This window comes from Acanthopagrus latus, chromosome 12 (genome assembly GCF_904848185.1).
Source record: "Acanthopagrus latus isolate v.2019 chromosome 12, fAcaLat1.1, whole genome shotgun sequence".
Lineage (NCBI taxonomy): Eukaryota > Metazoa > Chordata > Actinopteri > Spariformes > Sparidae > Acanthopagrus > Acanthopagrus latus.
The window spans coordinates 20,180,747-20,208,604 of record NC_051050.1 but is presented as its reverse complement, the minus strand read 5'-3'; the positions used below and the strand labels follow the sequence as shown (position 1 = coordinate 20,208,604).

The 27,858-nt window shown below is 41.9% G+C and overlaps 2 protein-coding genes across 4 annotated transcripts; both read right to left on the bottom strand.

Annotated features, from left to right (window-relative positions):
* Nucleotides 1–552: 552 nt before the first annotated feature.
* LOC119030376 (alanine--glyoxylate aminotransferase 2, mitochondrial-like) lies at nt 553–11,046 on the bottom strand. Its single transcript, XM_037117896.1, has 14 exons — nt 10,809–11,046; nt 9,628–9,716; nt 8,144–8,334; nt 7,920–8,043; nt 7,737–7,831; nt 7,328–7,421; nt 7,059–7,152; nt 5,871–5,971; nt 5,590–5,682; nt 5,289–5,421; nt 4,489–4,577; nt 4,221–4,370; nt 2,586–2,684; nt 553–1,770 (listed from the first exon to the last, which is right to left on the bottom strand). The coding sequence occupies exons 1-14, from the start codon at nt 10,903–10,905 to the stop codon at nt 1,669–1,671; spliced, it is 1,551 nt and encodes a 516-aa protein (XP_036973791.1). The 5' UTR covers nt 10,906–11,046; the 3' UTR covers nt 553–1,668.
* Nucleotides 11,047–11,700: 654 nt separating this feature from the next.
* On the bottom strand, nt 11,701–27,208 carry prlra (prolactin receptor a). Of its 3 annotated transcripts, none has more exons than XM_037117940.1 (9): nt 27,031–27,208; nt 18,962–19,049; nt 18,622–18,754; nt 17,078–17,247; nt 15,383–15,549; nt 15,131–15,272; nt 14,947–15,043; nt 14,689–14,758; nt 11,701–14,044 (listed from the first exon to the last, which is right to left on the bottom strand). In XM_037117940.1, the coding sequence occupies exons 2-9, from the start codon at nt 19,026–19,028 to the stop codon at nt 13,025–13,027; spliced, it is 1,866 nt and encodes a 621-aa protein (XP_036973835.1). In that variant the 5' UTR covers nt 19,029–19,049; nt 27,031–27,208; the 3' UTR covers nt 11,701–13,024. The 3 variants fall into 3 exon arrangements, with proteins under 3 accessions (XP_036973835.1, XP_036973836.1, XP_036973837.1); XM_037117941.1 differs by lacking the exon at nt 27,031–27,208 and adding an exon at nt 24,195–24,254; XM_037117942.1 differs by lacking the exons at nt 18,622–18,754; nt 18,962–19,049; nt 27,031–27,208 and adding an exon at nt 17,711–18,558.
* Between the last annotated feature and the right edge of the window lie 650 nt (nt 27,209–27,858).

Sequence of the window (27,858 nt, the reverse complement as noted above, 5' to 3'; positions counted from 1 at the left end):
AGTGTTGATCAAATGTAGCGTGGCTTTCTGCTGTAAGAGTCTCTTATGACAGATCTACTGCTAGATTCTCACACAAGAGCAACTCACTTCTAATGTTGTCAAAACTGATGCCATTTGGTAGAAAGGGCATCATTAAAATCTATGACTGTCTTCAGACTCCAAGTGGAAGGACATTTTTCTGACGCTTGAAGTAAATTAAATAAACAGTCTGAGCTTGTACCTACATGCTAATGTTGCTACATCCATTTTCAGACAAAGCATGTGTGTATCTGTGTTTGCAGGATGGGTAAACTGTCTGGGGTCAGTATGACCTTTAAAGTCTGTGTGTTCATAAGCCAATGTATTAATAATACACTGAAAACACACTCAGTTTGTTTTTGTGTGATGCTTGAAAAGCACGTCCGTACTAAGACTCAAGTACAGGTGCATGTTAGCTTACTCGAATGTCTTTAAAACATGTCCCAGCAAACACCTACATTTTTTTTGTTTTATTACAGACTTGCATACTCTGTAAACTACTTCTTTTTAAGTGAATATGAGAATATTCAACAATTAGAGATTGAAAAATGCTACTGTTTAATTTTCATACAATAATTGACATTTGAAGCAAAGTGTACACAGACATGTGCAATACAGATCTGTGCGTGTACTTATAGGTTGTGAATGACATTTTATCAAAAATCATTAAAAATAGTAATGACCATGAAAATGTGTGGAAACCCTGAACACGAGCAGTCGTCACCAGACTCAGTTAAAAAAAATCCAACTAAGTTTTGAGACTTGCTTCGTTTGGAGAACCTTGATAACTTTGTGAAATGCTTTCTACAACAAATTCTTGACTTGTACAGACCTTCTTACTAATTCAGCAAAAAAGTATACATGAACATCTTTCTTACTTTGTTTAAAACAAATGTTGTATCAGTTTGTTCCACTTATGTAGGTGTGGATTTGCATGTAGAGCAAGGAAGTGACATCTGATTACAAGCGGTCACTCGAGACACATGTTAATAAAGGTGTGAACTGATGGGCTTAAAGCTGATCCACTTGTGCTCAGATCACTCGGGACGGATGGTAATACCGAACCTGAACAGCCTCTTGTTGGAAGACTGCAGGATTAAAAAGATAATTAAAACCACAGGAAAGACTACAATATATGCGCCTGCAGGCAGAAGTGTGACCAATGTGTAATAGTACAGATGTTGCAACTCCCCTCCAGTTAATTGGAACTGAAGAAGCCTCTCGGATGAGTCCAGTTGTCTACGATACAGCACTTAGAAGAAGTACAAATGTTTGGTCCTTAAACTCACAGATTCATTATTATTGCATACACATCTATAATCAGTAAGGAACATTATCGGAAAATTACAAATTGTAAAACAATCATTAAACGTTACATCCAAGCTCGAGTCAGAAGGTCCAAAAGAGCCAAATGAACGTCATTCGTTACAAAGGCACTGTGCAATATCTTTTCTTTGTGAGGTATGTTAGGTCTTCTAATCTAAACATTTTAACGCAGTTTCCCCTTACAGTTGCTATGCAAGGCTAAAAAGGTCACAGTGACGAATACTGACATTTTAAACATTTTTTAAAAATGCAATCCAGCGCTGAGCCGGTTCCCAGGTTTGGTCCTTGGCGTTGAGCGATCCAGCTGACCTTTTTATTTGACTTTCATCTTCTGTCCATGTAGTTTTGGATGGACTTGTTAAAAACTGCCAGGAAGAAATCCGCATCTTCCCTCGTGATGCACATGGGGGGTTTGATGCGGAAGGTCTGAAGCGGTGAGAAAACAGAAGACAAGAAGGGGGATTATAAGAGCGCCAGAGATTACCAGGAAAATGACTAACCTAGTCAAGTGTCACACCCTGACAGCAGGGTCGGCACTTTAGAAGTTTCTGGAGCATGCTAAGCATCAGAGTAGCTATGTTCGTAAGATAGGGTTAAAGGTAATGTAAATAAATGGTTTGTCATGACTTTGACAGACATTCATGTTTCGTCCTGCAGCACTATTATCTACGGCTGGACACTGTTTACACTGTCGCTGTCCCTGTATTTTATTGCTCCTGTATTGCTATTTTATCTCATTTATTGTTTCATCGTTACTTTATTTATTGTTTTTTTATTGCATTGAAAATACAGAAGCTGAAAACTTAATCCTGTCTGACCTGTGCAATGACAATAAAGAGATATATCATTTCTAAATTAAAAAAAAAAAAAGAAAAGAAAATGGAAACCCAGAGGAACGATTTGTTTATTTCAAAGAGCAACACGAGGAGTGAAATTATTGCTGCAGGGCGTTTTGACTCTGTGTTGGTTGGACTATTAATAGCGTTTGCTGCATATCCAATATTTGATCTTAATGTGATAACAATTTCCTTCAGCCTCCTGTTTAATAACTGTCTGACTGCTTCAGACAGAGCAGAGCTGGAGGCAAAATTAGCCAAGATGGACACCACTGTTTGTGAACAGATTTAAAATGCTCCTCGAACATGTTTGTTCAGCTTATCTAACATGTTTCATTTGCTGTTTTCAACACAAATACACTTTTTTTTCTTTACTGTAGGTGTACAGAAGCTGGGCGCTGTTACCTGTCCGTAGACTCCTCCCTTGCCTATCAGGACTCCCATGTCCTTGACGTCCTCGAAGATCTCACTCATTGCCTCGGCAGGCAGCGGGTCCCTGCTGACCTGTGAACGGCAGAGGACAGGTGTGAGGTGATGTTACTGTGACTAACATTATGAAGACATACACCTGCTGCCCCCCCTTAAATTGCCGTTTAGCCACACAAAGAGGCTACACATCTGATTATTGTCATTGCCAACTTCATTTCCACTCTTACCCTGACTACATTTACAGTAACTGCATTTACAATTACGGCGATAAGCAGTTATGCTCACGGTCAATCAGTTACTAGTCTGGACTGTAAACTTGATTCTATTTTTCACATAGGAAATGGGAGTGGTGACAGGCTACAGTTCTCATCAGATGATAACTTAGATGCTCCCTTTCGAGGCTGTAGTTTGTAGTTTTAGACTGCCTTCATTTTAGTCAATCTTGGTCTATGTCTATCTTCTGACTTTGATTCTTTCCACTCATTATCTCGTCTCACTAAATACTCGGTATTAAACCCTGAGGGGTGTGTCATAATGCAATCACTTGTTTACTTGACCTCATCTATTTGCATCAAAGGTGATAATCTGCCCTGTAACATTGTTCGGTTGGTTTTATGAGAAGTTTTTCTGTCTCAAAGCCTTTATGAGGTCAGCTGATATGGTGCACAGATGCTTACAGAATATTTTCCTCAGCAAGTCGTGTTGGTTGATTGGATTTTACACACGACTCGGATGCAGGCAGTGGGAGTTTGCTTCAAAAGAGTCGCCAGAGGTTTTTGATTTTTACTTTGAAGCTCAGTGAATTTATTGTTTTCAGGTATTTAAGGGAAATAAAAGCGCTTGCTCAGGTTTAGGCATCAAAATGACGTGATTAGGTTTCAGAGAAGATCATGGTTTGGATTAAAAATCATAAAATCATCTCTGAGGTTATAGGGGTTTAAAACAGGCAATGCTGGCAGATGAAAACACACAGGGGCGCCACCGGGTGTAATACCAAGTTTAAATTGCTACTTTCCATGATTTTGTTTTGTTAACTGCCAACAGATGCTGCAAGTATCTTATAAGGACATATGCAAACAAAGGAAAATACTTTGTCAACATTAGACTGTTAACAACACTGAGAGAGCAGGATAATTACCAAGTCAACAAAACTGAATATTAGATAGATAGATAGATAGATAGATAGATAGATAGATAGATAGATAGATAGATAGATAGATAGATAGATAGATAGATAGATAGATAGATAGATAGATACTTTATTGATCCCGGAGGAAATTCAAGACACATCTTACACATATTACACATCTGACTAAATTTGTATTAACTCCTCAGCAATTGTTCTGTTTCCTGTACTGGTGCTTCCCCTTTCTGGCTGTTTTTAAACATAATGGTGCCCACAGAATGAAAAAGGAAATGTCTGCGCTTCAGTTGATAGTACTGCAGCTGAGATTTTTCCCTCCATAGTTACAGATGGTCAGTGCTGCTCAGGCTAATGGTTAACTGGGGCACTGCTGAACCCTGCTCCCCGGGGTGCACAGCAACGCAGACACACACGTTGTCCGGACATGTGAGGAGAGGCGAGTGTCACCTCTCTTCAAAACTCAGTACCTTGTCTTTGACCATTTCCACACCGATCTGCAGGCCTTTTCCACGGACGTCACCGATGATCTCGTACTTGTCTCTGAATTTTGCCAGCTCTGTCATCAGATAGGTGCCCACGTCCAGACTGATCTGCTGTGCGCCGTCCTCTTTGATTGTCTATTAAGTGCATGCAGATTAGTTTCCAGGTGCAGCTACAACAGGAATGTGCAGCTATACACTGGAATATTGTACAAATTGAACTTCAGGATATTATTAGGTAATTGTGTATTCTTACATCAAGCACTGACGAAGCAATCGCACACGCCACGGGATTTCCTCCGAAGGTGTTGAAGTGAACCCCCTTTGCAAATGAAGCAGCGATTTCTGGAAAACACAAGATAAAAAAAAAAACAACAAGAATAAACAAGATTAAATATCCACCCACCGCTGCCAAAAAAAGACAACATGTGCTGCCATTGATTCACGGAGATCAAAGTGTGTCATGTCTCAGTGCATTCATTGAAATGCCACCAAGTAAGACATCAAGACAGAAAACACTTGGGTCTTTTGATGTACTAAAGGTCGATCACTAAGAGAGGGCTCTGGCAACTAGCTTAACAAATAACACAATGAACAACATATAACCTCACGTGGACATGAAGGTCATAAACGCGTCAGATCAGCTCTGGCACAGAAAAGAAGGTAGAGAGCAGCGCAACAAGAAAGGGAGGTGAGAGCTCTGTTGTTTTTTCAGAAATCTGTTGCTATAGTATTGAACTGTGGTGCGTAAAGGCTTTCTGATGACCATCTGTGTTCCCTATAAGTGGTGCACTTCAATGCTATAATCCATTCATGTCATTCATTCTGTCTTCCATCTGCAGCAGAGAGCCTGAGATCATTGTGGCTGAAGTGGTGAGTAATAGACAGAGAATCTATTATTACATTCAAAACAACCCCAGAGGGGTTGTTTAGAGGAAGGAAGTCCAAACTCTGTCTCCTCGCGCCTTGTACCTACTTTATGGCTGTAATAGTGTAAACACATTTTATGGCTGCATTTAAATCCATCTAAACGAAGATCTCATTGGAAAAACTCACCTGGTGTTGTAACAACAGCTCCCATTGGGAATCCGTTGCCGATGCCCTTCGCCATTGTGACCATATCAGGAATGACATCATGACCTTGGAAACCCCAGAAGTGGGTTCCTGTTCGGCCAAATCCAGTCTGGACCTGACGGGTGCAAAATAGATCCAAGTTTATGCAGTCTGAAGTCAGAGAGAAGGACACTTACTCATCTACTAAGACAGAAATATGAATTTGCATATGAAGGCAGAATCTGTAGACAAGATTTTTGTATTGGAAGCATTTTGGTTTCCATATATAGTCTGTGAATCTAACCTCATCAGCGATGCAGACCCCTCCTCTCTCTCTTACAAGTTTGTACGCCTCCTTGAGGTAATTTCTAGGGTACTGGACGGCTCCTCCGACTCCCTGAACAAACCAAAACACAATTTCATGTCAAAGTTTCTTCATAATTAACCCAGGATTGTGCCAACACTACTGTACATTCATGGTATACAGTCCATATTGTTAATATTGAGTTGGCAAATCAACAGATCAGATGCACAACAGCATTTATAACATGTTAACTAAAAATCACATTTCTTTTAATATAGTACCTGAATCGGTTCTCCAAAGAAAGCTGCAATTCGACTTGGAACGCTCGTAGCAAATGTCTCTTTGAGCTGTCCAATGTATTGCTCGTTTGCCATGCAATGACCTGTGGGACCAAGCAAAGAGGTCCCTCAAATACAGACATTAGTGTACAAACTGGAGAAATCCTTTATAAGTGATGGACGTTGAAAAGCTGATGGTGAACTGGTCTGTTGCTTTATTTGTATGGAGAAGCAGCTGCAGGAGAGTAAAGAGTTGGTAAAAGAGAACGAGTCTCTGAAGAATATGAAGGGGAGTTGAATAAAAGTCGTAATAAATATGTGAAATATTATTGATTCTGGCTTGCAAAACATAGTATAAGCTGGGAGCTAAACTGCATCACTGGCTCAACTCTGAATGAGGACACAGCTAAAGGAGAATGAATAATTGACGGGAACTGAATTTCTATAATAATTTCTACGGGCTGCTCTTCATCAAATAGTATCGAGAGAAACGTTCCCCTTTCCCCAGGAGTATTTTTGTTATTGCATATTGCCGTATTTTCCAAATTTCGCACTACTATAATGGTTGTTATTGATTGATATGATGTAATAGTGCTGTATAGCAGCTGTTTGTTTTGTGTAAACAGTCATGTTAAAAACATTTCCAGCTATACGATTTGACTGTGAAGCAGGCAGACTATGCCATTAAAATTCCTGGAGAGAAGTTAAAGTGGTAAATGATCAACAGTAAGAGACTTTGGACTTTATTTAGCATTTCATTTTGTCTCAGTTACAAGTGACCTATTTTACCTTCAGGCCTTTTAGGACGATTTTAAAGAAATCAATACAATCTGTGAATTGCAGCTCTGTGTATAAATACAGACATAGCCTTAAGCTGTCTGAGAGGTCTGTTCAGAAACATACAACCATGGACAAACACTCGTAAATGTTAAGAGTCTCAGCATTAACTTGAGCGAAATATGCAGCTTGGATGTCGTGTTAAAAAAAAGGAACAAAATTAAAACCTCCCCTCATGAGCCAATTAACCAATGTGCATTAACAAAACTCAGTAAATGAAAGCAGGGTTAATGTTTTGTAGGATGATTGCAAAAGGGATCGTAATGCTTAATCTCACTGATAACAGTCTTGTTTTTTCCGGTTTATGGGAGCAGTGCGAGTGTGTCGAGCCGTGGCTGCAATGTGTTTGTGTACCTTGGGCACAGCCACAGTCTCTGATGGTCTGCACAGGAGAGTCCCTGCAGTGGCTTCCTCCCCACGGGCCTCTGAACACATCAGGACACATGGTCTGTGTATTGGGCAGAAACCTAGTCAGCTGGATCAACCTGACAGCAGCAGCCACTCATAAGTACTGTAGCACAAACACAGCCTCTCCTCTGTTCTCTGTGAGACGAATCACACACCCATCTGCCCTGTGCTATATCTGCCTTCACTGAAATGAATGTAAATTGATGCATACATACATTTGTGCAGCCTAAACCATTGGCAATGGGGTATTTGTATGCTGCGTTGGAAGTAAGACCCATGGTCTGTGGACTGCCACCGTGGTATGATCCTCTGGAAGGCAAAAGAATCAATCAGGAACATTTCAGACTGATGATAATTATAAACTTGTATTCACAATAACGATAGTCCATGTGTATGCTGACTGAATATAAGAATATAATACACACATGCTTTAACAAAGAGTACTTTTTCACTTCCTGTCCTTGCCATTAGAGGTTCTATTTATGTCCTAATAGCATCTTGGATTAATGGAGGACAAAAACCAATAAAAAAAACTTTTAAAAATCCATTAATGGAAAGAGAAGGAAAGGATAGGAAAATACTGGCTGTGAATGTTAGATTTTATTCTTTTAAGAATAGAAGTACCTGAAAGTGAGGATGTCAAAGTTGCCTGTGTGAAGTCGAGCCATCAACATGGCCAGGTCGTTAGCTTCTGAGCCGCTGTTGGTCAGATATATCACCTGGACAGGGAAACGCAGACCAGCAGTATTTTAATATCAGAAGGCTCCTGTCTTCAGCAAATACATATACAAAAAGGCACCAAGATACCTTCAGAGGATCTGGGAAGTAGGAAGCTAGTTTCTCACAATACTCATGGAGAGGCGGATAGACGTAGATGCTTGTGGTATGCCACAGTCTTTTCAACTGATGCTCTGCAGCTGCTGTAACTTTCCTATACACACAGATATCAGGGATCAAATATAAGAACAGCAATGATAAAATGTATTTTCTTTATTACGAACCATATTCAGTAAAGAACAAAGGGAGCGTACGGGTGGCAGTGGCCCACGCTGACGGTCGCCACGCCGGCAAACAGATCCAGATATCGCCTCCCGTCCACATCCCACAGCCACTGCATGTGTCCCTGGTGGATGAACACTGGTTTCTTATAGTAAGTGACTTTCATGGTCATCGGGTTGCAGTACTGCCTGCGGATCTCCATCATCCGCTCCTTGGACATACCCTGGACGGAGACAAATATACAGGACTGGAGTTGCAGTAAAGGATCATCTTTAGGGGTGTCAACTCAGGATTAAATGGCCAAAAGATGCACCCCAATTGTTTCAAATGTATGAGTGTGCACTAAAAGCTTTGTGAGGCGAGTCAAACTTCCTTAACACCCCGACTCAGACACTGATACGATTTTGGAAGAGTCAATAGAGTAACTTAGGGATAAAGAGCCCAGCCCGGTGCTGCGCAAGGCTGCGACTAGTGAGGACAGACTGCGGTGAAATCTATCATCAGTGATGCTGAGGTAAATGTAATAATGCTCTGTTTGAGGAGGCGGGACGAGAGCAGAGTGAGGTGAAGTCAGAGGCTGCATGTGTCTCTGTTTATGTGTGCGTAGGTGTCAGTACTGAATGTTCTTGTGCACAACTGAGGTCCTTACTGAAGAAGAACATGGGTATTATATATACACATATATACCACAGGATCATGAAAATGCGTGCATCGAATAAGGTCAGGCATGGCCAAACTATTCCACAAACGGCCATGTGGCTGCAGATTTTTGTTCCAACCAGACAAGAGCACACAGTTTGACCATTCAACTTTCTGAAGACTGAGATCAGTTGATTAAATGAGTCCGGTCTGGTGTGCTGCTGCTTGGTTGAAAAAGAAACCCTGCAGCCACATCAGCCCTTTGTGGAATAGTTTGGACATGGCTGAATAAGGCACTTCATTTATCCCTTTCAGTGCATTTGGGCCTGGAAGACCTTTCTTGTCCCTTTAGGCTATTAAGGCTTTTCACAATGGCACAATCACGATGCATTCCAAAGAGGCCTCTTCCCGACTTCAGCCCCGGGCTTGCTGACTCTGCTCCGGAGGGAGGTAGCCCCTGGCAACCCCCCGAGTTTCCGGGGTTATCGCTGAAAGTTGCCAGGTTGAGCGAAAGCCAAAGAAAAGTAAACATGTAGCTCGGAGGTACACATCAGTTATGTGTTTTTCAACAAATGTTTAACCCGGGGGCGAGTAGAAATGCAGTGTGGACCCTTTAGGGTTAACTGTGTGTGTGTGTGTTTGTGTGTGTGTGTGTCAAAAGAGGCCAAGTTATCCCGGCTCTAAGAATGTGCAGTGCGATGAAAAGCCTTTTTCAAGCTGGGTTGTGTGCATGCATTAGTGCAAATGGAGACATACAGAGCCTGTGAAAACGTCTCTGTGAATGAAATATTTACTCAGTCTGACATACTGACATTTTCATTTATTACTGAAGGGATTACAGAGCACAGCGGTGCGATAAAGAAGGTGTTTCTTTTACCTTGTATTCCTCCGGTTTGAAATTGCACGAGGGCATGTCGGGGATGTCTGCGGAGCTGTAGTCCAGGGCGGATTTCTGACATGATGCACCTGTGGAATTAATGTGATTGAAGTTCAGACAGCAAGTTTAAAAGGACAGCCAGTCTTTGAGGGGCTTCATGAGCTGTCGGCGTTACTCGGCGGAGGCGGATCAAAGCGCTGCTGTGACGTTTTCCGTTAGTCAAGCTGTGAAACAACCTGTCAGTAAGAGTTTACCTCGAGGTCTGACGACTCTCATCTTCATTTCTATCATCACCTACTGGATTCAGGGCTTCCGCTCTGAAGCCTCGAGCGTGGCATTTTGGCTGCCTCAATTTTGTTTTTTGGAGAAAGATTTGATCGGCAATTTTTAAAATATGATCCTGGGCCGTTTATCAAACTAAATGTGATTCACACATATCAGTCGTACCGTCACATACTGACGTTACAACACCAGTGATAGAACTGCAATAATACTATAACTAAACTACTCCAATAAAGTACTCTTACTTGATTACTTTAAGTACATTTAAGCACACCCAAACAACTGTAACAATATATAAATACATGTACAATTTACTTAACTTGTACTTTTGATACTTTTATTGCCAGAAAAATAACTTTTGATACCGACATATATTTAATATTAGATACTTTAAGACTTATACTCAAGTCATTTACTTATTTACTTTACATTAACCTGACAGCTGGAGTTACTAGTTACTTTGCAGATAAAGAATTCATTTGACTTTTGATACATTTATTGCCAGAAAAATAACTTTTGATACCTGAGTATATCAACTTAATACTTGCACAATTTACTTGTACTTTTGATACTCCTTCACTACATTTATTGCCAGAAGTATGATGCAAGTACGTTTAATAGCAAACACTTGAAGACTTTTACTCAACTACTTTTCCCATGGGTGACTTTCATTTTCACCAAAGTAATATTTTAACACGATATCGGTAAGTGTGTGCGGTGAGTGTGTGCGGTGTTGGACCGCACACACTCACTCACACACACACTCTCTCTCTCACACACACACACTCTCTCTCTCTCGCACACACACACACACACACTAACTGGATCACATCATGTTCGGCTCGCAGCAGCAACAGTCCAGCTACTTCTGCTTCGTCTTCGTCTCCATGTTCACTCACCACTTGCCAAGTGGAGTTGGGACGAACCGGGCCGACAGCAGAACTGTCCTGTTACAGCTGCCCGGCGGCCACTGAGGCGGGACACAAGTTTAAACATGTTGAGAGGACGCTCAGGACACACGGCTCCCCTGCTGCCTCCACTCAGCAGCACACCTCACGATTTATCTGTCTGTCCTCAAAACCTGTATGTCCTGTCCGCGCGCGGTCACTCAACCTGAACGCATCCCTGCTACGTCACGGGGTGCGAGCACGGGCACGTTGAACAGATTTGTAAACAAGATGTCACGTGGTATCAGCATTGTTTAAAAAAAAGTACATAAAACTCAAACCTGCGTAAAAGTAAAGAGGAAAAATTACATCAAATATAAAAGTAAATGTCTCAAAATGTCTGATGTCAAACTTTAATAACATTTTCCGCCAATAAACGTGTCAGAAGTATTCGTATAAGTAAATTAAAGATATATTTGTAGTATAAAATACTCCCAGATAACATTTTAGTCAAAGTAAAGATATCATTTTGGTAAACGGTAGTTTAAATATTATATAAATATAAATATAAAATATTCAAAGGTACCTAGTCTCTCTCTCTCTCTCTCTCTCTCTCTCTCTCTCTCTCTATATATATATATATATATATATATATATATATATATATATATATATATATAAAATTAATGTATATATAATTAATGTAATAACAATTACATTTGATATGTAGCATTTTTCTGATTATCAGAATTGTTGTTTATTGTTGTTAAAAATTAAAAATGTTAAAGATGTATAATATTACCAGCTGACTTTAGCTGGTAATATATTTTAATTCATGTATTTTCACATGCACTTCACCCTTTGTTTTCACACCATCTGTCAAAAACAACAGAGAGACTGTGGCTGTCAGTAGAACAGGAGGTTGCTGACCAATCACAGGTCAGAGTGTTTATTTTTCATTTTCGCCTCATTATAGATGACTGCACATGTAATCATAACAGGTAATCATCAAGATACTAGCAGACACAAAATAATCATCCACATACCATTTCTTTCATATGAACTGTATTATAAGCAGGATTTTTTTTTCTTTTTAAAGGTTTGATTTATGTGTGAAAATTGCAGTGTGTGTATGTTTGGCTGCTGTTTACAAAGCCATACATGGAGACTGATACAGTACACACAGAAGAGGAAAGAAAAAAAATATGGCAAAACAAAGCCACTGACGTGAATCACTCTTGAGCGATAGAGTCACATTAAAAGTAGTGTTGTTGCACGTAGCCATAAGCACATATCATGACACCATCTTCCCATCAAGAAAATCAAATGTTACATTCTTATTATACCATTTAATCGATCAAAGCAGCAAAAATCTGAAATTGTTGTAAATCACTGTTAATAACAATTAGCTGTAATTCATCACGGCTGTCCAAGTGAATACAAAAACCATGTCACACACCATTAACGCACCCCTGACTGTGGCTGACCGCCCATGTCTCTGCTGTCTCAGGTTGTTTCCTGATGCAGGTATGTTTCAGCAGATAATAAACACATTTCTTCATACTGCTACAACAGCAAAACTGTGCATCCAGGAGCACTCGAACGGAAACTGTTACAGTAGTATTTATTTACTCTTTCATTTATCATTAGAAGTATTATTTGAAAAGGTAATGTTGATGAATGTTTTTGTCCTGGCCAGCAGGGGGTGCTGCAGCCCCCTCAACCACTTCCCTCCTGCACTACTTGCTTTAAGTGTTCTACAGGGAACAGAGAAAAACACACAGATAAAAAAATTGACACAGAATACAAACATTTGATGTTTGAGCTTTCGGCGATTAAGATCATTACATAAATAATTTTCCAACAGTATAGATAAATACATTTTTCAATATAAAAGTACACCACATGAAAAGTTGTGCCTGTGACGGAGAAAGAGCAAACAGCATGAAATACCAAATAATTTGTACAATCGATCACACGCTGAGTAGAGAGTGTTTTTCAGATCATTCAAATGCTTTTGGATTCTCAAAGTCAGAGCATCACCGCTGTGCAGTCGGTGAAAGTATCTTTCTCACACGAGAAGAGGATGAAAGATAAATAACTGTAATTCTGTGACAGCGGCGTATTGTCTTTGCGACCACTTTTTCACGTCCAGTGTTAGTGTTTTTTCGTCTGGTTCCCGTCCTCAAACAGGTCTTGCAATGTCCCAGACCTGCCGGTTGGGGCACCTAGTAGGTAGGCAGTGTGCAAACGGTGGCAGTGTCAACGTAACCGTTCACTCCCAGGACCGCTTCGCCCTGGACCGGCATGGCAGAGTGAATGCAGGCTGTAGGCTTCTGTGTTGTGGTAACTGTGGACGGCGTGTCACAGTTCCCTGTCTCCTCTCTCACCTCTCTCTGGAGCAGCAGCATGTTGTCCCCGTCCACCCCCTTCACCTTGCTGTAGTCCTCTCCGTGGGGGGCCTGGGGGTAGCCCTCCACGTCGCCACATCGGCCTGACACAGGCTGGAGAAGCACCATATCCTCCTCGTTGACCCTCTGGACCTCCACGTACTCGGTGGACCGGAGAGCGGGCGAGGGCAGCCCAGCAGGCGTCGGCTTGCGGCCGATGCTGGAGATGTTGTCGTCGCTGTGGGCCTGGAGCTGCCTCTGAGCCTGCCCCTCGGGGTGGAGCAGGTGAGGCTGCTTGTTGCTCAGGCCACACTCCCAGTAGCTCGGCCCGAGAGCCTCTGTGGCGCCGTGGCCGGGCTGGGTGTGGCAGGAGGACGTGGAGCTCGGGCGGAAAAGGCTGTCGGAGAGATAGTGCTGTTTGGCCATCTCGAGTGAGCCCTGCTGGTTGGAGCTGTACCGGGGTAGCGGTGAAAACACAGACGGCCAGGTCTTCACCCTGCCACTGGACATGTCAGGGCTGCTGTCTACATTAGAGTAGGTCGAGGCTTCTTCCTTCCAGTCCTTCTGATGCCTCCGTGCCTCCTCCGCTTGCCTCTCTTCTCCTTCTTTTACCCCATCACACTTATGCATCAGCAGAGTATGACTGTCGCAGCTGCCCCGGCCGGAGTCGCTGTCGGACGTGGATCCCTCAGATTTCAGGCAACTGACGTCCAGATCCATGCTTTTCTCCAGCATCAGCTCCTGCTCCTCGGGGATATACACTTCTAAGTACTCCACCAGCAAGTCCTCGTAGTTAGATGACTTCAGGGGGAAGTCAGACACCACCAGTGCACTGAAGACCTCCTCAGACTTGCCGTTCTGCACGAAAAAATGGAAATTCAGTTGCAGACTGCAAAAAACAAATCCTGCACCATGCTGCTCTCTATCTTTGTAACCACAGGTTACCCTTAAATTGACCATGATTTTGTCTTTTATGGCACAATTAGTTAGGAAATGTATGATTTGCAATTTGAAAAAAAAACAACAACAAACTTAACACTAAAAGGAACTCGTTTCAAGTAACAGCATTACCACACTCCACCAGTATTGTGTCATTTTCCACTCATATCAATGTTTTGTGTCTCATTCTTTGGCTTTTATTTCACTGTTTTAAAAATTGAAAATGCTCTTTTCTCTTGCAATATAAAAATAAATTATTTAATCATCAAAGTACCAGCAAAAACCAAGATTTGTCCAAAATCTAACCCCCAAAAAGCATTTCTGGCTTATTTCAAACCTTTCACACTCATCAGATCCTTCTTATTTCAAGATTTCTTGTTGAAACAGATTATCTCGCCGAATGGGCTGATAATGTAGTTAGTGTAACACTTTCTCCTAAACTTCAGCGTTAATTTCCCGTAAATTAGCCTTTCTTTCTCTAGTGATGAAACATGCGGACGTTTCAAATGATCTGGAGAGATTTTGAATAAATCAAAACTTTGCCCCATGAGTTGTCTTTTTACCTTGAGCAGCTGCTTATCAAATCCTTTGATTTTAGGACCAGGGACTGGTGGCAGGATAAAATGCTTCAGACTTCACACATGAAAGAGAAAAAAAACAGAAAAGCATGTCAGGATAAGATAAAACTTGAATATCTAATTACCATATTCCTATTATCTATGTACATGAAAACTGCAGCTGCTTTGTAGAATATAACATTCAACATGTATACATAGAACAATCAACAATATGAGGTGAGGAGTTCGTGATCATTGTTTCACCTGCGGCTGTTCATGTGTAGCAACCAGGTGACGATGAGGAAGATGAAGGCACAGAAGACCGTGATGAGGATCCACACGGACTTCTCCCGATGGAAATCTGTAAAACACAACGTGACGATGACGACATGTCTGGAATAAAAAGGTAAATGTGTGCTGTGCAGTGGACTGTTAGGAGGTGTCTTACAGTCGGGGACTTTGACGTAGGAAGAGGAACTCCACTCGCTCCAGAAGCCGTGATCGGGCTTACAGCGCACCTGAACGAGGTACGTGCCGCCTGACCGCAGGCTGAAGATGTTAAACATCTTCTGCTGGCCGGCGAGGTGCATCTGGAAACACAACACAGTTAACACAACACCAGTCAGTCAACATGAAATAGCATGATGTACATTCATTTCCACTAAGACTGACTTCAGATCAGCGCGTCATGTCAACGCACCTCCCAGTCGTTTTCCTCCTCCAACTTGACGCGGATCTCGTAGATGAGCGTGATCCAACCGGAGCGGGTGTCGGCCTTATGCGGCGGCTCCCATGACACCCGGATGAAGGGCCAGCCCTTGTCCTCCATCACAGTGACGGCTACCTGCTCTGGAGGATTGGGCTTGACTGGGGAAGGAAAGAGAAACGATCAGAGGTTATTTCTGCCCGAGCCACTGCGTCAAAGCACATCTCCAGCTGATGGACACTGTCACTGCAGTGGGTGCTTTGAGATGATTGTTAATGTTTAGGCTGCGAGTTATCTAGTTGGAGACACGCAGTTGACAGTTGTGAAGGTAAAACATGCTGCACGGGACTGATAAGAAAAAAGGGCCAATGAAACTATCAAGAGGAAAGAGGAAAGAGGAGCACAGATAAGCAGCCTCAAGGGCAACGTGGATACTTTAAGTCTTTTAATTCTATCGGTTTACACTTCCCCCTTTTAGATATTTCACGAGCAAAACAACATGCGGTAATGTTAGAGTCGGACTAATTCCATGTCTCATATAATATGTATACATTGTTATGTAATATAAAGGAGATCTGACCACTGTTTATATTTAATCGGATGACATACAAAAGGAATTGTTCAATAATTCACTCGCTGTCAGTAAATCCAATGAAAGCATCTCTCAGGAACACTTTCCTCCCCTGTCTGTCACTCCCAAACTTAATTTGTCCCTACTTTTATAACAGGGGTATGTTTTTTGTTTTTTTCTAGAGAAGCAGGTCACTGTAGATTTATAGAAAACATCACAAGAAGAAGAGAGAATATTGCAGCTGTTGGGGACTATGTTCAGTCATGGACTGATTCGTAGCTGGTGTCCTAGTGAGTATTTCCATCAGCAGGAAGGTTCATGTGGAGATTGACTCAAACTGGCTGAACTACTACTACGTTCAGCCAGTGGAACAGTCCGGCATTTTGATGTGGGGGGGTTTTTTTGACATTTTTTGGACATACAGCTGCATCAGGCTTTGATCTAACTCTCTGATCTAACTTATTTTTTCATCTTTGTTTGCTTTTGGTTTTAAAGGTGCACTGTGCAACTCAGTAAACAAACTGACTTTAAAGGACAACACAATTTCATCCTGTGTGACTTTGTGTTTATATGTGGCGGACCCCGACACCTTTCTAGCATCAAACAGTGTTCTGGGGACCTTACGTTTCTCTGAGAAGAGCTTGTTTATTCAGTTATGGGAAAAGATAATTTTTTTCTGTGTTTGTATTATTTCCTCAATATTATTGTAAATATTGAAACATGAGTTTGAATTTCTTCTACAAATACACAGACTGCCCCTTTAAGGTATTTCTATGCCACTGTAAATCACTATTGCCTTGTGCCTGAGCGCTAAAGGACAAATTTCACTTTGAGGATCAAGTTTATTGTTGGTTTTTATATCACTCGACTCTCTTAGGTTTGGTACAATCATGATCGACCTTTGCTCAGCAGGGTTATTTTATCTATTTTTTTTAGGGCATTTTATTTTTACTTCACTGCGTTACAAGGACAAAGTGAGTACACTCCCAGAGCATTAGCCTGGCTGTGACACAACGTGCCACGAGCAGCTGTGTGAGTGTGCATTAAAATACCCTTTTATAATCCTCGTGGGGTAAACAACGAGAACGAAAAAGAAAAAAAAGCACGTGGTCCCTCACCGATGTACACCACGTCTATATCCACGGGGTCGGAGAAGGTGCTTCCCAGCGCGTTGGTGGCCACCACGGTGATGTTGTAGTTGACCCAGATGGACGTGTCGTTCTTGTTAAAGAAGCAGGAGTTCTCTCCGGCCGTGCGGTAGTCAGGACATTCGTTCACCGTGTCAGAGCTGCGAGAGAGGCGGGAGAACATCGTGTTATCACTTCTGTCTGCACGGGGTGCTTTTCTGAAGAGCAGCGTGCATTATTTGTGTATTTCATGAAACTGAAGAGCGGGTGACTTAAGGACAAGTCAGCATAATGTGTTTTCCGGAATGAAATGAGAAGTGGAAGAAAAAGCTCCCATGCCTAGAATGCTAGAGCAGGCGAGTTGAGAGTGCATGGACAAAGACTGTGCTTAACAGGATGATTGCTGTGTTTTCTACTCTCTCTTTGCTTTCTCTCTTTTCACGTCACAAAACACAGTAAGATACAGCCTCCACAAACAATTGAAAGCAGGAAATGAGAATAAGCAAGCTGTCGTTCTATTACACCGTCCTATCACCCTGCACCTTGTGTTTTTTTTCTTTTTCTTGGCACTGTCAGAAGCTTGTGCGTAACTGAAGCCTATTTCCTACTGCGGCTTTGACTCACCTCAAGGATTTCTTTTCAAAAAAGACCCCGAAAGATAACTCCACCGACAACATGCTGCTGTTGCTGGAGCAGTGACTCATGCTGATTGGTCAGAGGACCCGATCAGTGGTGGGCAGATCTTGGATCTAGTGAGCTTCAGCATTTATTAAGGCACCCTACACGCCAGGCCTCAATGTCACACAGCCGATTTGGCATGTAGAATCAGCAGCAGCTCGTTGGTGAGAGAAATCACTGTGATTGACTTTTCAGGTGAGTGGATCAGTGCAGTATCCGCCCCCCGGTAGTATCCATGATTCCACCCATTTAGTGCGGTGACTCCAGCTTTTATATCGGACACATTCTCCATTAAGTGCGGCTACATTAGTGAGTGTGGTGACAAGCAATTGCTGCACAATCGTAGCAAGGGTTTGCGTATCAGCAGAGGGGTAGCTCTACTCTCTGATGTGTGCTCAAGTGCAGCTTTTCGGGCCGAGACAAAGGAGACGTGACACAACAGCCAGCCTCAGTCCCAGCAAGTGTAGGTGTGTTTGAGGATGGAGTGTCCACAACAACCCTCTTCTGCTTCTGTTCCTCATCAACCTTACACGGTTTTTAAACCCCCGAAAGCGCGGGGACAGCCAGTGCCAGTTGAGTCGCCGCAATCTTTATCCTCTTACACATGTCTGATGCCCTCGATGCTGCCAAACCAGCAGGTAGGCCGCTCACCGACGACTGTGCCGACCTTGGGCATGTGAAGACATCTCATCGAGTTGTTGCTGCAACTGCCGTTGTCAAGCTCTGTTTTTCTACCACTTGGTTATATTCTTACATTCGAAGTGGAACGTGCATCTTACTGACAATTCCTCATTTTCATGTTTCCATTCAGACTGAAACCAGGTGAAAAAAAGGCAGCGATGAGTTCCTCCACCCACCTCTCTTTGCGATAGTACAGGGCGTATGTGGTGGGCAGCCCCCCGTCAGATCCCGGCTCCCACCAGCAAGTGAAGGTCTCTTTTTCAGGGGAACGACATCTGGTCAGCGCAGGCTTCCCCGGAGGGCTGTAGCCTGAAGACAGGCAGGAAAAAAAAGAAATATAAGCAAATGCACGACAAAGTAAACAGTGTTTATTGTGTATGAAAAACTGAATGTAAATTGTGACAAAAACAAAAACTGCACTTTTACAGAATGCCAGCCATAAAAATGACTGAATTCATTGCCAGAAAAGTAAAGCGACAGTGAAGCTGTGATGCAAGGCTGCGATCCAACACTTACGCGTTCCCTTTGCATGCGTGAAGACTAGCAGCAACAACAGCAGGATAACTTCAAGGACTTTCCTCATCGTGGCACCACAAAGCCTCAGCTGGGGAACGGAAAGGAAACAAACAAAGTTGAGTTGACTAATCACATGACCCGCTGCCGTCTGCCAAACGATTGGTATTGTCACAACATTCCTGCACTACAAAGGAGAATCAGCCTCAGCAGCCGAGATATTCTCTCATTTTCAGACACCCTGCTCGAGAGTATTGTCACCAATTATGTCACTTAAAGGCATCATTAGGAGGAGATGAGAGCCAGATCAGTCAGCAGATAAAGGTGCAATATGTAAGAATTGACCACCTGCCAGATTCATCCTTAAAACAAATAATGGGCAGTACATCAGTAACCGCTAACTGCAGCTAACATCTGCTCACTGTAGCTGCTGTTAGCTAGTTAGCTCAGGACTGGACTGAGAGCTCGGGGATTAAGGGAGGGTTAATATTTACATTGCTGGGGGAATAATGGACTGAGACAGGTTACAGCTAGCTGGTTGGCAATCTCTGCAACACAATATCACTGACATCATCGTATCAAAAATGCTATTTCTGCACACTTCTGTTCAATTTTTTTGAATATTTGCTACAAAAATATTGACATATTGCCAATTCAAGTGATCCACAAAAAAAGTTTTTAAAAAATTAAAATACTGTAAAATAACAGAAAAGAACTCATAACAGAAACAATAAATTACCCTTAAATTATCTGTATGGATTGTCTATGAAACAAAATCTATTTTCTGTAAATAATAATAATTCCATGGTCTTTGTTGAGGAAAAATCTGTAAAATAAACTTGAAAAATTCCATGAAATTACAGGTTAAAAAACAAAGAAATTACGGTCTATTATCAGCTGATATTGGCCTATCAAAGATGAGATAAGATAAGACAAAGACAGAGATAATAATGCAAATGCACTGGTTTTGTTTTTGGGCAATACATTTGAAAATGTTCTTCCTACATTAGCAGTGAGATAAAGAGTCACAGAATTAAAGATACATTTCTTTCCTCCACAGACGTGATAAGTGACAAAATGACACGGAATCCGACGACAGAACGGTAAATGTGATGAACTGGAAGGAAAAGTGTATGCTGTCTCACAAAGGATTTAAAAACATCCTCTCTGTGTCCGTCTACCTCCACCAGCTGGCACATAACTGATTGCGTAATCTGGGTCCAGGCTTTTGCCTCCATGACACAGACGGGCGCAGCGGGGGAGGCTGGTTTGCATCCAGGCTTTGAAAATCTGCATTTCCGCAGCCATGTGCAGATGTTTCAGTTATTAGTGGACATGACCCTTCATCTCTGAACCCTTGGGGAGGGCAGGGAGCAACGGAGGGAGAATGGAAGGAGATGGCGGAAGATGATATAGATGATGCTGCATCGGGGGAATCTGACAGCTGGCAGAGAGTCAATCCCGTCACATGCTCTCTCACATGCTGTCTCCCTTTCTTCTGATTACTGATGACGAATTGTCGCTGTCAACTGAGGATTTCACATGATGCGTGGACAGCTCGGAGTTTAGTCTATTACATGCAAATTATTTCTCTGTGCAACACCCCACATGCATTAAAAAACACCCAGTCGCTATGATAAAATGTTGGCAATTAATATTTCTGCAAACCATTAAAGAGTTCTTATTCATACAGGTAATTCATACAGGTAATTGGTTAAATCCAGGAAAGGTTTGTATTTTTGCTTAGAGAAGACATGCTTTTTAATCTTTTTTATCCTGAAAGTTAAAAGTCACCAACAGAAGCTCTTCTCTCCCGCAGAATACACTGCTCCTGAAACGCCTCGTCAGCAGTCACATAAGAATTGATTTGCTCTAGGTACCATTTATATATATCGGGAGGTGGATGGGATGGTGGCGGAGTTATAGGCGTTTGTGTGAAGCCACTGCAAGTATCTGATGGCGGACAGTGGCGTTTCAACTTTTCTAAGCGTGACACAGCTGGATGTTTTTAAGGAGACCTCAAGGCAATCTCCAATAATTTAACTGGAACTCAGGACATCTGGAAAAGGAACGGGTACTTTAACGGAGACATATTACGCTCATCCTCAGGGTTATTAGTAGAAGACGTTTACTGATTTAGAGCCTGTCTCTTTAAAGACCCCCTTCTGAATATCTAGTCTCCTCTGATTGGTCAGCTCACACACAGCTTAGCCAGCACTGCTAATAACAACAGAGCAAATCAGTTCTTATGTGCCAAGACTGCTGACGAGGTGTTTGAGGAGCAGTGATCTCTGCGGGAGAGAAGAGCTTCTGTTGGTGACTTTTAACTTTCAGGATAAAAAAAGATTAAAAAGCATGGTTCTCTAAACAAAAATACAAACCTTTCCTGGATTTAACCAAACCAAAAGCACAGCCTCGTCATAGGTTACAAAAGAAAATTGAATCTGAAGTGGAAACATAAAGTAAAACGTGGTGTTGCAGAGTTGCAAAAACATTTTGGCAAAAACAAATTAAGAGGTAAGCAAAAGAGACACGATTTGAGCTGCTCAAGAACTGAAAAGCGTTATTAGAAGTAGATTTACAGCCAGAGGTTTGAAGTCACAGACTGTTATCTAACTGTAATTATCTGATTTAAGCCAGCGAGCAGTCAATATTCTTTAGAGATGTTTCAGAAAACCATTGTAACAGCCTGACATAGCATTCCAAGTATTCCCAAGAATGTCAGCACAAAAGACGTCCCTCAACTGAATTTCTGCCAGGCATTTTGTTCAGGCTTCATTTAATAAGAGGATGTAGCCCCGCAGGTAAAGTCTACATTCTACATTATGACTTCCTCCCAGACTGCTCAGCTGTGTGGCTGCCTTCATATCATAATATGCTATCTTAAGTCTGACCCATGTAATATTCATTTTATGCCGCATATGCTTTTGCTTGGAGGCAGTCACACCACCTTAGTATCACTAGTATTAGTATCAATTTTCCGGCTTGTGGCTGTTATCCACTCTTTATGGTGCCTTCATTTCAATAACGTCACCATGATCTGATAATTGGCATTAAGGTCAAGGCAGTGGATTAGCCTCCTGCTCCTGCATATAGCCATCTTACGTAACCGGTAGCCCAAACTGAATAAGCTGCTAAGCTGGGAAAGTGCAGGCAAACAGAGCTGAGCTCTCACTCACAGATAACACTCATCTGAATGTTACATTTAAAGCATATTATATTGATTCTAAACAGATTTTCTATTTTAGTACACTCTTCTTTAAGTCTTACCTCAGGAGCACTACGCCCCTTGTTCGGTTGCTGACCCCGAGTTAGTATTACATATACATGTTGGTTTAAATGAGTCAGACAGGTCGTCGTGTGGCTCACACTCGTGAACATGAATCATTCACGATGTGCATCTATAAGTAGCATCTCGATATCAAGAAGGCGAGAAGAGGATGTGTCAAGTGTCTTGTCGGGGTAAAAATGTGAGCAGCAAAGCAAGACGATCCCCTGGGGAACAACAGCCTGCCACTCCAGAGGTGGTGAATAAGTCATGTTTCTCTCTCATGCAGGGTCACCGTGCTGTCGAGAGCGCCGACTGACAGAGTCGAGCACCACGGCAGCAGCACAGCTGCAGCAGAAGTGTTCCCCACATGTCTGCAGAGACCACTATGTCCTCCATAACATGCACAGTCACTGTTTCTGTTCTGTGTGTCCACTTGATTTTTACAGCCAAAAATGCAATACTGCTGTGCCAAATTATGCTTTATCTAAATGGCGCGCTACGTGGTTTAGGCCACGAAATTATAATCAGAGGAGAAAGATTTGTATGCCTGCACAAACAACTCTCTTCCCTTTGTTGGCTGAATAAACAAGCTGACCACAATTTCACACTGCTTCACTTTTGTTTGTATGTGGCGGACCCTGCCAACTTTCTAGGTTCAAACAGTGTCCTGGAGACCTTATTTTCCTTCTGAGAACTGCTTGTTTATTCAGTTATGGGAACAAGTATTTCTGTCTGCGTTTGTATTTCTTCTACAAATACTACAGAGTGCCCCTTCAATGGCCCTTGAAAAAGTTTAACCATAAGGATCTCTCTGTCTTCAATCACAATTATAATCGACCTTTGCTCGGCAGGCTGATAAGACATGTTTCATTTCACCGCCTTAACACGGTGACGCTTACAGCAGGAAGGAGCTATACGGTACAACGAGCCCCTTTACCTCAAGGCTCAGGAAGCATATTCATTAAATAGTCAGAAATATGTCCTCTTATCATAAAATGGTGATAGTGTACATCACAGTTTGTCAATGTGGCTGTGAGTTGTGCTTCAGGACCGTGTGCACATATCACTCCCCTATCACACCCTTGACCTGTACTCGTGCCAAGAACAGACTAAACATTTCCCTGTACTGTCCCAACCAGTTTAATTCTTAACACAAACATCTCTTTCAGAGCTTCTGCTTTCTTATTGGGGTAATCGAGGACAGAGAGAAACTGGAGAAACAAGATGTACAACTCTGAGTGAAGTCGAGTGAAAACTGCTCCCAAGGAGGCAAACACTCGCTTTGTTAAAGGCCCTCAGGGCAAACGTGTAGTCGTACTCAAGGTGAAGTTTAATGACATTGCAGATTCTCGGGCTGCAGGTAGGGATTTAGACTGTTGAGTAAATCCATCCACTCAGCGACAAAAAGCATCGGTAGGGATGATATTTGTACACTTAATTAAAATGGATGCAAACGACTGACTGACCTCATCGACTGATTCCATTTATAATTCATGGTTCATGATACGCACGGAAACTAAGCTGCAAGTGCAAGACCAGTTTAAGCCGCTAGCGTAAAAAGAAGAAAATAAAGTACAACCTTTCAAAGAGCAGTGAACTTTCTTGAATCTCTCTTGACGTTCACTCATCGGAATTGGCATGTGATGAGAAAAACTAAATCCTGAATAAATGAAATCACACAACCAAGGCAATAAATCAAATGTGAGGACACACTTCGGTGCTGTACCCAAGTGTTATAACGGAGGGGAAAAATATTGTGGCATCACGTTGGCGACATTTTTATGTAAACAAACGCGCATGCAAACACACCGGGCGACATCAAGAGCAGCCAAAAAAGGACGAAGGTCATGTGCATACAACAAATATTCCGTCAGATAAGAAATGCATAATAAGCTTATAACGTCATTGGGGTACGTTTATCATGAGACTAAAGTTGCCGTGACACCTTTAACAAGCCAAAAGTACCTCAACAATCAAGATCCTGTGTTGCCTGCTTCTGGGTTGTTTCAGCCGAGTGGAACTCAATCTGCTGTAAAATGATTTGCTTTGGACATTGTACTTCCTCTTTTGACTTAGCCAACCTCTTGACAAATGTGGCTCTGCCAGGATTTAGATTGCGGCTACAAGGCATGATGACATCCCACCTCACCTCCATGTGGAAAGATTGAGTGAACTAGCCGGGTAGAGGTATGAGTGATATGGCAAAACAGCACTGTTCCTGTTGTGAGGATAATTCATTATACAAAAGTATTTATTAGAATATCAAATGACTACAATTTATTATTCATTTATCATCATGAAGTGCTATTATGAGTCGACCAATATGGCTCTGTCAGGGCCGATACTGATGCCAAATATGAGCGATTGTGTCAACAATTGTCTTGTTAGTATTGTTCTCAAAGTGAAACTCTTGCCAAAATGCAACCTGAAAACCGAAAATGAAAATACGGTAAATCTTAAAAGTGGCCTTTTCATCTTAATTATGCTTTAACACTAAGGTTTGACTCATATACATTCACAAAAAAAAGCCTAAGTTGCATTTTGGCGAGAGTTTCACTTTGGAGTATTTACATTTCCTGCTACTTCATTCTTCCTCTCAGCTACATTTAGCTGATATTTAGCTACTAGTTTCTTTACAGATTTAGATTTTAAGTGTTTATGGGTTATTACTTACCCATTTAACAAAGTAATTGGTTAATATAATGTCAATAAAGCTTGCACGTTCTATTCAAGCCATGTATAACCCAGAATCACAGGTGTCAGGAAGTAACATCGAGTTGTATCAGCAAATAGACACACTTTTTTTTTGAGCATAACTCAAATGTGGTTATCCAACAGCTGTGCATCATGGAGGCATACTGTACGGTTTGACAATAACCTTGTCTATTAGAACAACCTTAAATATACACCAATACTGCTGTATCTGTGAAAGGCCATTTGCAGCAGATAAATCGGTCACACAGACACATTAGTCAGGCTCTGTTTGTAATATGATAGGTTTAATCTCTGTACAGAGGACGCTCATATCATAGTGAACTTTATATCATATCAAATTATCCTTTGTTATGTTTTCAGCAGCAGTAGCGAAAGCCCAAGGTCGGCGCTACCTCTCTGATCTGATCCAAACGATCTGCACTACCCAGAATTCGGCCCTTAAACGGTGACCAATTCATTATTAATGATAAACTAAAATGCCAGAAAACACTTGCTCTGTTTGCTTTGTCCCCCTTTATAAAGACTGGATAAATTTCATGCTTCACTGAGTTTGTGTGACTCTGCATGCAGCACACAACACTCACTAAAAAAAAGCCTCGCTGCAGGACTGACAGTGGAAAAAGTCAGTAAGCTGCAGGCACCCATGATTGTAATCCAGTATTGAGTTGATCAGCTTGGTGCTATAAAGGCACATAGCCTCTTTCCCCTCCTCCTGACCTGGCTGAAGGCCTGCAGCTGAGGAGCAGATCATGACCATGGAAATCCTGTTATGCACCGGTGACACCACCGGCATCAGCAGCCTCCCACGCAGAAGGAAATAACCTGCTGAGAAGTCACCCTTCAAGCTGGCTTTACATCCTCAGCCAGAGCCATATAGAAAGAGAGTTATCACCGCCACTTGTTCTTATTTCCGGTTGTGGGAGTCATCAACTCCACTTCCCTGTTATTTGTCATGGAGGATGTTACGTAACGTGTGAGTGGATTCACAGTGAAGTTGTTGTAACAAGTTCATCACAGCTGACGTTACTGCTGTTTCTCCTCTGATTTAAGTTAGTAGTTACTCACATTGACTCACTATTAACAAGCAGGGGAAAATGCCGGTGGTAACATTTCTGCATGCCACAGACGCATTAACATTTGTGCGTGTCATAGGCTGCGTGCCATATTCACATTTCAACAATTTTTATTAGCCGACTTTCATACAGGGAGATGGAGGCGATGGTTGTGGGATCAAACGAAATGGCTGCCAAGTCAGTTGACTGAAACTCCTGTCTGAGTTTCGACATTTGTAGATGTGACGCCACCTACAAATAGATATTCTCAATGTAATCTAGGAACTACTTCCAGCCGTGTTTGTGGTTTTTAACAACAGATTTCAGAGGGAAAGTCTGAAGCAGTGTGTGTGGCGACAAAAACAGGTATTTCAAGCCAAAACATGATCTTTTCCTAACCCTAACCGAGTGTTTTTTGTGCCTAAAACTGAGTCTACAGAAACATAAAGTTGCAACATTTACATTTACGTTTACATTTAGGGCATTTAGCACAAGAGAGAAACCATGACATATCACTGTCCATGGAGTCCTCTATAAACGATTCACTAAACATTGTTTATATTGTTAAGTTGCAACAGATGTTTATAATACTGCATAAACTGAAAAAAATACTGTGTTGTTCATTATAAACATTTTTAATGATGGTTTTTATAGTGTTAACTATGATCTGAAAAACATTAAAAGATGTGCATTTATCTATTAACCATTATTCTCAAACTGTGAAATGATTTAGCATTTTACTGATTAACTTATTTATAAATAACAACAACAATAACAAGTTTGATTTCCCTTTTTTGTGCCATATTTATCTCTTATTCTTTCACATATAAAGGTAATTTATAATCAGTGATATGAAGACATGCTCCTTCACCAGTCACTTTGGACTTAATAACGTAATCTGCCATGTTTAAAGCACGAACATGACATCAGACATGTTTAACTGGACCGGACAGTCGCTCCCTGCCTCTGGCTTCATTTACACCGGTCCTGATGATGCAGTCTGCAGCCCACTGAGAAGTAAAAGTGCGTCTCACCTTCAGCTGACAGCAGCTTTCAGTCTCTCCCTCGGTGTTCTGGCCGTGCTGAGTCCACTGGCGGCTCCCAGAAGAACGAACTGAACTCACCGACTTGTGTAACCGGTTTATCGGGCTGGTGGGACGATGGTACACTCATGAGCGTCTGCCACAAGTCGAGACATCCACCGCCTCTCAGTCCGCCCGCTCTATCATTACGAGGGGCGTGGCGGGCGAGCACAGACCCCTCCCACCTCCAGTTGAAACCACGCCCATACAATGAGCAGTCACGCTGGATGAGTTTGACCTCTAAGAAAAGAGATAAACAAGGGCTGGTAGCTGTGGTTCAGAAGAGCTTTATATTGGTTAATAATATATTCCTGTGTGTGTGTGTGTGTGTGTGTGTGTGTGTGTGTGTGTGTGTGTGTGTGTGTGTGTGTGTGTGTGTGTGTGTGTGCGCGTGTTTCAGGGGTAGGATGTCACATGCAGTGGTTAGAGGTTAGAAACTTTCCAGGAAATGAATGAGGGTCAGTGCAATTTCCTCCTAAAGCAACCGTGCAGTGGTGGAGGGAGTGTTAGTATCCAACTAAGAGTTTACCTTTATACATACCTTTTTACAATATATACATACATACATATATATTCTTAACACAATAAAGATCTCATTACATTTGAAATATGACTATAACAATGATAGTCACAAAATAGTAACTTACCACTGATTCCCCTGATTATTTTCTGCATTAATCAATACATTTTTTGGTTTGTAAAATACACAGTGCTTGTTTTGTCCAACCAACCAAACATTATTAAAAGAATGTTTCTAAAACATAATTGAAAAGAAAAAGC